Source organism: Galeopterus variegatus, unplaced genomic scaffold, assembly GCF_000696425.1.
Source record: "Galeopterus variegatus unplaced genomic scaffold, G_variegatus-3.0.2 Scaffold7333, whole genome shotgun sequence".
NCBI classification, from domain to species: Eukaryota; Metazoa; Chordata; class Mammalia; order Dermoptera; family Cynocephalidae; genus Galeopterus; species Galeopterus variegatus.
Window position 1 is genome coordinate 62953 of NW_007733444.1, and position 12169 is coordinate 75121.

The 12169-nt window shown below is 36.4% G+C and overlaps 1 protein-coding gene across 1 annotated transcript in view; it reads right to left on the minus strand.

Moving 5' to 3' along the window:
• The window catches only part of PTPRR (protein tyrosine phosphatase, receptor type, R), a gene marked incomplete at its 5' end in the record, with an annotated part of 50998 nt that extends 39654 nt beyond the window's left edge, over window positions 1-11344 (minus strand). Inside the window, 2 exons of the mRNA XM_008591830.1 lie at window positions 8555-8639; window positions 11153-11344. Of these exons, the coding sequence (XP_008590052.1) occupies window positions 8555-8639; window positions 11153-11344 (277 nt within the window). The remainder of the gene's footprint in view (window positions 1-8554; window positions 8640-11152) is intronic.
• Window positions 11345-12169: the final 825 nt, after the last annotated feature.

A 12169-nucleotide genomic window follows, 5' to 3' on the forward strand; every position in this document is an offset into this window, starting at 1 on the left:
TTGGGCCTTGCTCTGATGAGAATTTTTCCTGAAGATATGTGTTAGGGCAAGTGGTCCTGAAGCAACTGCCCTCTTTAGAGCAGAGGATGCAGCCCTGGGACTGTGTCCAAGGTCAGCCTTATCATCGGAAGCCCTCATAATGTAGATCCTTTGGAGATGGAAGTTGGCTGTAAATATTCAAGAGGACTTAATTTCCCCCCAAGTCTCCTAAAGTCATGACAGGTCTCCATCTTCCATTCTACAATTGATTAGGGGTGGATCGACCTTCACTTGCCCAGGCCATTTCCAGTAAAGACCTTGTACCTAATCAGTGTTCATGTTGTATTCATTTTTAAAAAGAATTCCCTCCGAATAATATAAGCTTTGCCCCCACTAAAAAACCCCCAAACCAAAACAACTAAATCTACTCCTGTTGGTAAAATGTCTCAGTCTTCATAAAATTGACCAGGCCCTTCATAATATTGAAGTGCTTCTGGTAGGCTGCTTTTTTTNCTTCATAAAATTGACCAGGCCCTTCATAATATTGAAGTGCTTCTGGTAGGCTGCTTTTTTTTCCCCTTGTCTTTTTCCCCCAAAGGGCCTTGAACCCCTGAGGAGCTGCATTTTAATATTCAGGGTGAAATTATTCCATTGTTTCTTTGCACATCTTTTGTCAACCATATGGATCAAAACTCTTGGCAGAACACAAAATAATGAACAAGCAGAAAGAGAAGCCACCGTGGAGTGAACGGTACTCATTGAACACACTCCATCAAGGATAGCACGGAGGAGGGCTCCCAGCTGGAAGCATTTGCGCGTTGCCCTTAAACTTCTTGCTGAGTGAGCATCAGTGACCTCTGACATTGTTGCTGTCATCAGCCGTAGCACTCAACAGCATCCACAACTCCCCACCCCCCCGCCACACACACATCCAAATGTATGTGTTAAGAGCTAGTTGTCTCCTAGTATTCACTGTCTCCTTTTCCTTTAGTAACAAGATCCCAGGTTCTGGCTGGGAATCTGGTAGGATGCACAGCTTAAGACTCCCCTTCCTACCATTCCTTGTGATTAGTTGTGGCCATGTGACTAAGCTCTCATTTGTAATATGTGAGAGGAAGTGATGTGTGTGACTTTCAGATCATGGGATTAAAGCAAGGGGCAATGCGCTTTCCTTCTGCCACTTCCTACTCCATCCTGCTGCTTGGGACACGATTGTGGTGACCAGCATCTCAGACCACGCAAAGAAAGGCAATGCCCTGGGGATGGGGAAGCAAGCAGAGAGGAAAGTCTAGATGCATAGCATGGCAAGGTCGCCATATCAACCCTGGCAGCTCATACTTGAGAGGGAAATACATTTCCAACTTATTTAAACCACTGTCATTTTGTTTGTATTTAATACTATATATATTAAATTTTTTGGAAAAATTATTTCAGAAAGGAATAGTATTACCACTAATCACTTCTGCCAAGGGAGGCATTAAATAGAGTAGGTATATTTTGCACATTTAGGTTTTGTGCATATTCAGAAGTCAAATTCAGGGTTTCTTAGAGTCAGAGTTCACATGTTCATGACGTATCAAGATCCATAAGCGATAACTTTTTAGCAACATAGCAAAAACTGTCTGTCCTATTCTGAAATTAGGCCCCCAGGCCTCATGACATTGTCAATAGAACACCTGCTATTAGATCAGCTTGGATAGCCCTAAATGGCCTATTGCACTGATTTCTCCTGCCCTGCAGCAAACACATGGTCTGGTCCGAATCCCCTTTCACTACTTGAAAGACTCTGTTTTTAGTTACCATGTGTAGAAGTTTGTGCACTAACAGCATGAGTATCTCTTATTGGATGGATGTGTTTAGTGCTAGCAACATTGTCTTAAATTCTAAAAGCACTTTCCATCAAGAGTTTAAAGGCTTTTTGTGGACCTCAGTGTTATGGAAAATATGGCAGTTATTTTTACCAATATTTACATAAGTGAAGTAAGATCATATCTTCCCTTTCTGATTTATTTACCCGGTACACTCTGAGCTAGATATTCCGTGTTCTCGTAGATTCTATGCTTCTGCACATACTGTTTCCTCTGCCTTCTCTGTATGGTGTAGTCTTCCCTGTTCTTCAAGGCTCACTTCTAGAAATACCTTCTTTCCGAAGCCCTCCCTGGCCCTCCCAGGCAGAATTAGGCATTCACTTCTTTGCTTGGGCTCCCTGAGTTTTACTTTAGAATTTATCATCTTGTACTTTAAGTGTCTAAATTTCTGCCTGCCCGCAATGGATTGCGGTGAGCTCCTTGAAGGCAAGGGTTGTATTTGATTAACTTTTGTGAATTCTATTTGGTATGTGTTTCATAGAGTGTTTAATGTCAGAATTAAATTCTGCTAGAAAGGGTTAACATACTGCTTTTGACTCTCACAATATTTTTTTTCTTTTCCTAGCAAAGGGGACAAGAAAACATTCATTCCTTTTAGTATGCATTGATTAGTAGAAGTTTCCACAAACTTCCTAATCCACTGAGGCTTGAAAAGAGGCCCACTTCCTTTAGTTTATATAATGCCCAGATGCATATGATTTACTGATAACTCCATAAACCTCTTAGAAGAAGGTTCCCCGTCAAGCTAAGTGAAGGTTATGCTGGCAATTAGTAATTTGTAGTATTTTCCTAATATTTTGAGATTTCCAAATACTTTTTAAAGCAAGGCTATAACATATGACTGAGTATGGTAAAGTAGGTTTCCAACCAAGTCTTATTAATGTTAGCTTGGACTAATGAAAAAGCCAAGGATTTAAAAAAACTTTATCACCATCACCATCATCATCATCATTTTTCATCACTACTGTCATAATTTTATTCACGTTATACATTTTAAGTCTACATATTAGTCAAATTCACTATAATAATTTTTTCTAAACATTTCTGAGCTATATGTTAAATATTTAGCATACCATTTATGATAGATTTAGGCAGTATCAATAACAGTTACAAATATTAATTGAACACTGATAAGTTTTCCTTCCTCTCTTCTGCTCCTTCCTTTTTATTTCTCTACTTCCCTTCTCTTTCTCTTTCTTCCTTTTTTCCTCCCTTCTCTTTTTCTCTCCCTTATTCCTTTCTTTTTTCCTCTCAACATATATTATACATATATATACACATATATATGTTTNTCACCATCACCATCATCATCATCATTTTTCATCACTACTGTCATAATTTTATTCACGTTATACATTTTAAGTCTACATATTAGTCAAATTCACTATAATAATTTTTTCTAAACATTTCTGAGCTATATGTTAAATATTTAGCATACCATTTATGATAGATTTAGGCAGTATCAATAACAGTTACAAATATTAATTGAACACTGATAAGTTTTCCTTCCTCTCTTCTGCTCCTTCCTTTTTATTTCTCTACTTCCCTTCTCTTTCTCTTTCTTTCTTTTTCCCTCCCTTCTCTTTTTCTCTCCCTTATTCCTTTCTTTTTTCCTCTCAACATATATTATACATATATATGTTTTATATATCTATATCTATATCTATATCTATATCTATATATCTATATCTATATCTATCTATCTATCTATCTATCTATCTATCTATCCTTTTTTCCTCCCTTCTCTTTTTCTCTCCCTTATTCCTTTCTTTTTTCCTCTCAACATATATTATACATATATATACACATATATATGTTTTATATATATATATATATATATGAGAGAGAGAGAGAGAGAGAGAGAGAGAGAGAGAGGAGAGAGAGAGAGAGAGAGATATTTGGTGTATAGAACACATGAAATTTCCCCACCCTGGTCTCCCTAAAGTATCTTCTGGCAATCTTAAGTTTTCCACTTAGACAAAATGGTACCAAGATCCTGATGGTTTGATTGGCATCCCATCAGATTCTGTCAAAGGCTATTCTGTGCTTAAGAGGAGAGAGAGATAGATTTGGTGTATAGAACACATGAAATTTCCCCACCCTGGTCTCCCTAAAATATCTTCTGGCAATCTTAAGTTTTCCACTTAGACAAAATGGTACCGAGATCCTGATGGTTTGATTGGCATCCCATCAGATTCTGTCAAAGGCTATTCTGTGCTTAAGATTTCTCCTCCAGGAAGAAATGCATTTGAGGTTTGAAGTCAAGGGAAGAAGCAATTAGGTGGGAGGAAAGTGTATCACTGCTAGTGGTGGGCAAATGCATGGATGAGAGGAACAGGATGGTTTACATAGGTGAATTCAATTTAAGTGGAAAATGGTAGGAAAGGCAGAGTCTGGCCACACCTTCATGGTGATCATGTGTCGTCTTCAAATTTGTTTCAGGGAGAGAGAAGACTCCAGGCATGCACTGTCCAATATAATAGCCACTTGCCACATTTAGCTAATTAAAGTTAATTAAAATAAAATAAAATTTAAAAATCATATCCTCAGTTGTACTAGCTGTATGTCAAGTGCTCAACTGACACATGTGGCTAGTGATTGGAGACACAGAACATTCCCTTCATTGTAGAGAGTTGATGGTGGCAATGCAGGATGGGATTATATGGATACTTACTTGTTAAGAAACATGTGATAATTATAAGAGCAAATGGGGCTCTTGAGTACTCTGCATTTGGAATTGTAAACTTTACATAGATGATGTCCCTATTTTCTGGAATTGGTTTTGGGGTTAATGATGGATTCACCTTCCATTAGGTAGGGAGGGAAAAGAGAAACTAACATTAGCTGAGGACTTATTATTAGTTGGAACTTTGGTAGGTATTTGCAAAGCTACACAACTACGCCAGTTGTCGAGTGAGGCAAATCATAACTAAAGCCAAAAAGTTTCATTATTTTAGTTATGCTAAGTTTCCTTCTATATTGTCAGAGCTAGGGCTCAGACCCTTCAAACCCATTGTACAGACTGGGTCACAAACTCCTCACATGCCAGGCCTCCAGCAGCAGTAGCAGCCTCCCCATGGCCCCCCTCCCCCAGGGGGCATCCCAGGGGTGGAGGGTAGGCACCATGGATCAGAGCCACTCATCCTTTATTCTTAAATCCATGACCCAGGACACCTGGGTGCACATGCGCAATTACATTAGACAATAACCAAGGAACACCTGGGTGCACATGCATATTTACATCAAATGCTCAGCAAGATTCTGAACATCTGAGGGGCCCTGACCATTTTCCTGTATTTTCCCTACAACAACTTGTTGCTTTAATGAGTGATTCACTTGTTTGCATATCTACTATGTGCTAGGCACTTAATATAAGAGGAAACATTTTAGTGGGAAACATTACTAGATATTAAATTTTAAGGTATAACATAATGGCTTGAGTAAATAGCGTTCTTTAATTTTTTCTATATAGTCTTATATTTGCATAAATAAGTTGACTGCATCGAAGAAATATATATCAAATTTATTATTATACTTCATCGTGTGCTAATAATTTTATATTGACATATAATCATTTTTTCCTATTGCTTTTGTGATTTAGGTTGTAGACATTTTTACAGCTAATATTTGTTAATATTATGAAATAATTTGATATAAACTTGATGTTAGCATTTAATCTACCATTTAGAGTGTTCTGAGCCAGGCCAACACTGTGTTCAGAGAAATAGCTATAATTTAATTGGTTCTTGGCCATCCGTACATCTGCTGCAAAGTATCTTCAAAATTACATAACCTCACTCTTACGTATAAGCTGGCAAGATTTTAAACCTAAGAGGATTTAGTGTAAATTAAAACAATAAAAACGATAATAATACTTAAAATCTTGATCATTTGCTAATTATCATTTTACGCAGTGTTTCAAATTTGTTTTATATTACAATCTAAAATAAGCCATAAAGCACAGCTTTGCCTATTCATTCCAGTCTTTTCTGATCATTTTCAACCCATAGTGTGCTTGCCCAAGCTATATTTCCTAAATTATATTTTGTACAACAGTGGGTGGGTGTGGTATTCAGGCTGCAGACAGTTTCAACAGAAAATCCATCATTTGCAACATCAGCTGTCAGCACAGGTGCCCTGTTTCAAGCAGTCCACCCAGTTCTGGGAATGGAAAAGCTGACACAGGACCACGAAGCAGTCGTCTGATATCATGGGAGCCGGAAATAGAGAAGGCTGAACCTCGAAATAATCCTAATAATTTCCAGCTCTTTCTGAAATTAGATAATGGCTTGGGTAAATATAATAACTGTGATGGATGTATACGCCCTGATTATTTGTTTGGTATATTTCAGATGAAAATTTTAACAGAGAGAGAAACCAGTTCTAACACAGAGCATTTTAATCCCCTTCAGCCAGTTGTAGTCATTAAGTATCTTTCAACAGTGAATATATCTTAGATAAGTGGATTTAACTATAGAGACCAGTTAAAAATGTTGCAGTGGAGTGATTTTAACAATGAATTTCCAATTCTACTAGAAGGGGAAGCCCAAAGACATTATTAACAGTAATATTTTAATTACTTGATTTTTAATTTGACATTACCATAAATATGGAGAATTTGGTGCCTTATGAGTGAATTAATGGACTAAATTATGAAGACTGCTATTTCAGTGTCAATACTTCTAAAAAGTCTTAGTGGTTCCGTCTTCTAGAGCTATTGCTGTGAGATGTTCATGTATTCTGCTATGCCCCCAACTATATGCTTGTTTAGTGATGAAAATGTCATTTCCTCTCTGAAGTGAGTTTGCCTGCTCCAGGCAGAATTAATTACTCAGTCTTCTCTAAACTCCTATACGATTTGGGTCATATCTCTATTTTGGCTCTTATGACACTGAACATAATCTCTTGTTTATCTCTCTCCTCTCTAGTCTGTGACCTCCTTGATTTTACAGACTGTTTCTTATTCCTTACTGGTCCCTGGTATCCAGCTCATTGCTTGATGTTGATAAATTGCACCAGGATCACCTGGGTGTTTGCTAGGAGTAGTTTCCTGGGCTCAACCACAGATCTACTTAAACAAAATCCCTAGGGTTGGCACAGGACTCTTTTTTAATAAGGACTATAGGTGATTGTTATGCACATTGAAGTTTTTTGGTAAGAGCCTCATTGAGATGTAATTCAGATACCATACAATTCACCCATTTAGTGTGTCACCGCAGAGTTTATTTTTTTATTAACAGAATTGTGCAATGATCACCATAATCAACTTTATAACATTTTCATTATCCCCCAAATAAATTCCACACCCTTTAGCAGTTATCCCCATTCCCCCTAACACTAGGCAACCACTAATGTGCTTTCTGTCTTTATAGATTTGCCTATCTGGACATTTCATATAAATGGATTATGAAATACGAGGTCTTCTGTGATTGGCTTCTTTCACTTAGTATAATGTTTTCAGGGTTCATCACGTTGCAGTATACATCAGTACCTCATTCCTTTTTATTGATTCCATTGTGTGGCTATACCACATTTTATTTATCCATCTATCAGTTGATGGATACTTATGTTGCTTCTAATTTTTGGCTGCTGTGAATAATGCTGCTATAAACATTTGGTTTACAATTTTTGTGTGAACACGCGTCTCATTTCTCTTGGGTATGTACTAGGAGTAAAATGTCTGGGTTGCATACTAACTCTAGGTTTTACCTTTTGAAGAACTGCCGGACTGTTTTCCTAAGTAGCTGCACCATTTTCCATCTCTACCAGCAATGCATGAAGTTTCCAATTTTTCTACATCCTTTTCAACATTTTTTTTATTGCCTACACTTTTTATTATAGTCATCCTAGTTAATATGAAGTGGTATCTTGTTGTGATTTTGATTACCCTGATGACTTACGATGTTGAGCATCTTTTCATATGCTTATTGACTATTTGTATATCTTCTATGGAGAAATTTCTATTGAAATCCTTTGCCCATTTTAAAATTGGGATGCTTGTGTTTTTATTACCGAGTTGTGAGAGTTCTTTATACATTCTAGACACAAGTACTTAATTAGATATATGATTTGTAACTATTTTCTCCCTTTCTGTGAGTTGTCTTTTCACTTTCTTGAAGGTATCCTTTGATGCACAAAACTTATTAATTTTAATAAAGTTTAATTAATTAACCAATTATTTTGTTGCCTATGCTTTTGGTGCCATACCTAAGAAACCACTGACTAATTCAAGGTCGTGAAGATTTACACCTGTTTTCTTCAAAGAGTTTAATAGTTTTAGCTCTTACATGTAGGGCTCAGATCCATTTTGAGATAATTTTTGTACATGGTATGAGGCAGGGTCCCCAACCTTATATTTTGGCATGTGGATATCCAGTTATCTCAGCATCATTTGTTGAAAAGACCCTCCTTTTCCCAATGAATTATTTGACACCCTTGAAAAAATCAGTTGACCATAATGTGTGGTGCAATAAAGTTTCAAAACCGTGTCACTATTGGAATTGTGAGCTGGCTATTATAACAAAAGTAATGCAAGATAAAATTATTAACCTCAGACCATTTCAATGATTATTAGTCTTGAGATGTGTTTGTAACTCCAAATTTGTATGTATGTGGGAGTTGTAATGATTGTAAATAATGAGGTAGAGATAAATGGGAAAGGCTTGTCTTGTGCTTTACAATGCAAATTATTAAATAAAGAAACTTACTTGGCAAAATGGTCTTATAGCGATTTTTAGTTCCGTGACGTGGAATGTCAATTTCTTTGGGATCCACAAAGTTCATTGGTATTTCCTGCAAAAATAAATGATATCAAATTAGTGTATCTAATGCTGCCACAAAGAAAATCTTCACAGGGGGCCATTTGATTAAGAGCCCTATTGGACTTCAAAGTCATTTATAAAACAACAGACTACCACCTCTGGTTGACCAACACCCTTCCTTTCATAAACATATCGGCTGTATTCTGACAAGCTGAATTCTAAGAAACAGCTCTCTGTGTTAGAAAGATTTATTTTTTAATGTGGACGTTAAAGAGACATATTACACTTCGGTTAGATTTTAAGAATCTCGTTATGACATAATTGCTGAAATTATTACACAGGTGGCTGAAAAATGGATTTTTTAAACAATATATTGAAATTCATTTAAATGTTTATGTAAGTTCAGTACCAAAAATTTACTATGATAAATTCTCTTTTAACAATAATTGTGACTCTTTTAGGATTATTGAAACCTCCTGTCCCACAAATGGTAGATATCAATGACTTTTTTGTTAATTCAAGTGATGATGATTTTGTTTTGTTTTGTTTCGTTTTAAGGAAGGGTTTATAATTGGACTCTTCCATTCGTGCTTGTCAATGCAGTATTTTTGTTAAGGGTATCCAGATATTTTTTCTCCCACTTACAAGAATGTAAATATTCTTAGTCAGAATATATATTAAGTGCTTCAGATGGTAGGAGAGGGGACAATTAGAACAGAAGTGGCTCTATGTAAATGCATTAGACCTAAAAAGGGGTGCATCTGTAGCTGACTGGGACAAAGAAAGCAATGAGCCAAAGTTTTCAAAATTGTCCAAACAAATATTTAAGGATTTGATGATACAAAATACTATGTTCTCTAACAAAATCCTGCAAAGCATTGCTTAGATAAGATTAATGTGAAATAAAATAACTTTTATGCTAAGCATGAAATCCTTAGATCACATGAAATAATATTTCACTCCCTAAACATTCTCCAGTGAAAAATATAACTCAACAACCTAATAGTCATTGAAATGAAATAAATCATAAATAATTTAAATTGTCCTAGTTTTCAGTATATCTGAAAATTTGAGGAAAGCCAGACTATATTATGTATCTGAGGCTTGGTCCACCGACAGGAGCAGCTTTTTTTTTACACTGTTTCCTAAACCTGCATTATGTTAGAATTTATGATATTCATCCCTAGTCCCTGCTCCCACTAAATGTTTTAACTTCTCAGTTCCAAGTTACCAACATAAGCAAAATTGTTGAACGTTCAATAGAAAACACATGTTCGTGTCTGCTAATTTTAAACAGGTCGGCCTGCTTTGGCAGAGCCAACAAGTAGGTAATATCTTTACTCCTGTCCTTTTTCTTACCCCCCGCTTTCTGACACACATTGACAATCTGTCATCTCCCAGCACTCTCTCTCTCCTGGGTAGTCCTTGTTGACCTCATCTTTCCTTTCAGGGAAACAGGCTTATGTTAAGGGCTTATCTTATAAACAGAGAGCTGTCTGCAGTTATAGGAAAGAACACTAGGTGTGCCTTTGGCTGGCTGTGTGATCGTTGACGGGTTCTTTCATCCCTCTAGGTCTCATTTTTTTTCCCATGTGAAAAGATAACATAGTGTAAAGTCTAATATAAAAAAACTCCATGTTTTTACTTTACTTTAGACACTTAATATGCACAACTTAAGACGTACAAGTAATTAAAGATTCAAGGTGACCTGTAAAATGAATATTCTCCTTGGGAAATGATTAGACCTAAGAAGGTCTAATCTGACTCCATGCTCTGTGGGTGGATACAGTGATCATGCATTGAGCTATCACCAGCAGGACTGACAGGTCTGAAACTGAACTCGCCATCATTTTGAGCCCACACTTGGTCTTCCTCCTGTGTTCCTTGTTTCATTAAAGGGCACCACATGTACCCTGTGGCTCAAGCCAAAACACCGTGTATCATCCCTGAATTCTCCATTACTTTTGACTGCCTCATTCAATTAAGCCCACTTCTGGTAGAGTCGTATAGATTCTCTCCATTTTTTATGCTACTGTCTTAGTTTAGACCACCATCACAATTCCCCAGCATTATCTCTAGAGCCTCCAAACTGCTGCCTTCTAGTGCCTACTCCACTGCAGATAGAGTGGTCTTTCCAAAACACAAGATAAAGTCCAAACTCCTAAATATATATTAAGACTTTGGCTTTTTTTATACTTCTGAGGCTCAACCTTTGCCACTTCCACCTTGATTTCAATGCTTCAGTTGAACAGAACAATTTAATTCTCCAAACAGTGACAGCAAGGATGTTCCTTCGTCCTGAAATGCTCCTTTTCTGCCTAACTCCTTCATGCCACTTCTTTGCCTGGCCAACCCTACAAACTCTACCTCAATTTAGCTATCACATTCTAGTTTGAACACATTAATAGTTGGTGAGACAGAGGGTGGATCCATTTGTTTACTGTAAGATGCTTGAGCACAGGGCAGTGTCATTTCCATATGTGTCTCTAGCTCCGAGTATGTCAAAATACCTACCAAAGAGTAAATAATAAATAGCAGGCTCACCATGAATTCACTTTGGAGTAAATGTGAACTTGCCACGACGTCCCTCAGCTGTGACCTTGTGAGAATTCGGCTGGCTGACTGCAGGTACTCCATTGCTACCTTCTCCCGTGGGGTTGGTATAGCCACAAAGGGTTCGACATTCCCCAAGCTACTCATGTCCAATGTAAGAGATACATTGGACCCTCGTCTACATTGGAGAAGAGTATTATTATGTTTAAACACCACATGAATTATTTTGATCACAAAAGTTCATCTTTCTGTACATGCACAAAATTCAGTGAGAACTTTTACAGAGATCAGGATAAAACATATTTTCTCTTTTTGTACCACTGTTGGCCATAACAACTATCCACAGTTCCTTTACAGAAAAATGACAGTGTTGTTGGAAAGTACTCTGAATTGAGAAAATACAGTGCAATTTATTAATGGATATACTTGTGATAGAAATAATAGAATGACTAATAATATTAAGTAAAAAATTTAAGAAAAGTAAACAGTTGAATTGAAAAATCAGATGTAACACAAATCAACCTTAATTGATATGTATGTCTGATACCCAGTATATAAATCATATAACTACCTAATGCTTTTTTTCCGCCTAATATTTTCAACATCAATATGCCGTACTCATGATTTTACTGGACATAAGAAGCTCAGAGAAAAAAAAAAAAAAAACGATTTTAGTTCAAATTATTGCCATTGAAATTAAATTTAAAAGTTAAAAAATATGTAGTACTCATGATTTTACTGGACATAAGAAGCTCAGAGAAAAAAAAAACAAAAACGATTTTAGTTCAAATTATTGCCATTGAAATTAAATTTAAAAGTTAAAAAATATGTATATTGTTTACAACTTCTGAGTATATCCCTAAAAGATAGCTTCTGTATCCTCCATTTACATATGTGTGTATATATGTGGGTGTGCATGCATATATATGTTTATATGTATTTATTTAACTCTATGGTAAACTTACAAGTGGTCCTAGAAATCACAGACCCTTAAAATGAGTTACAATT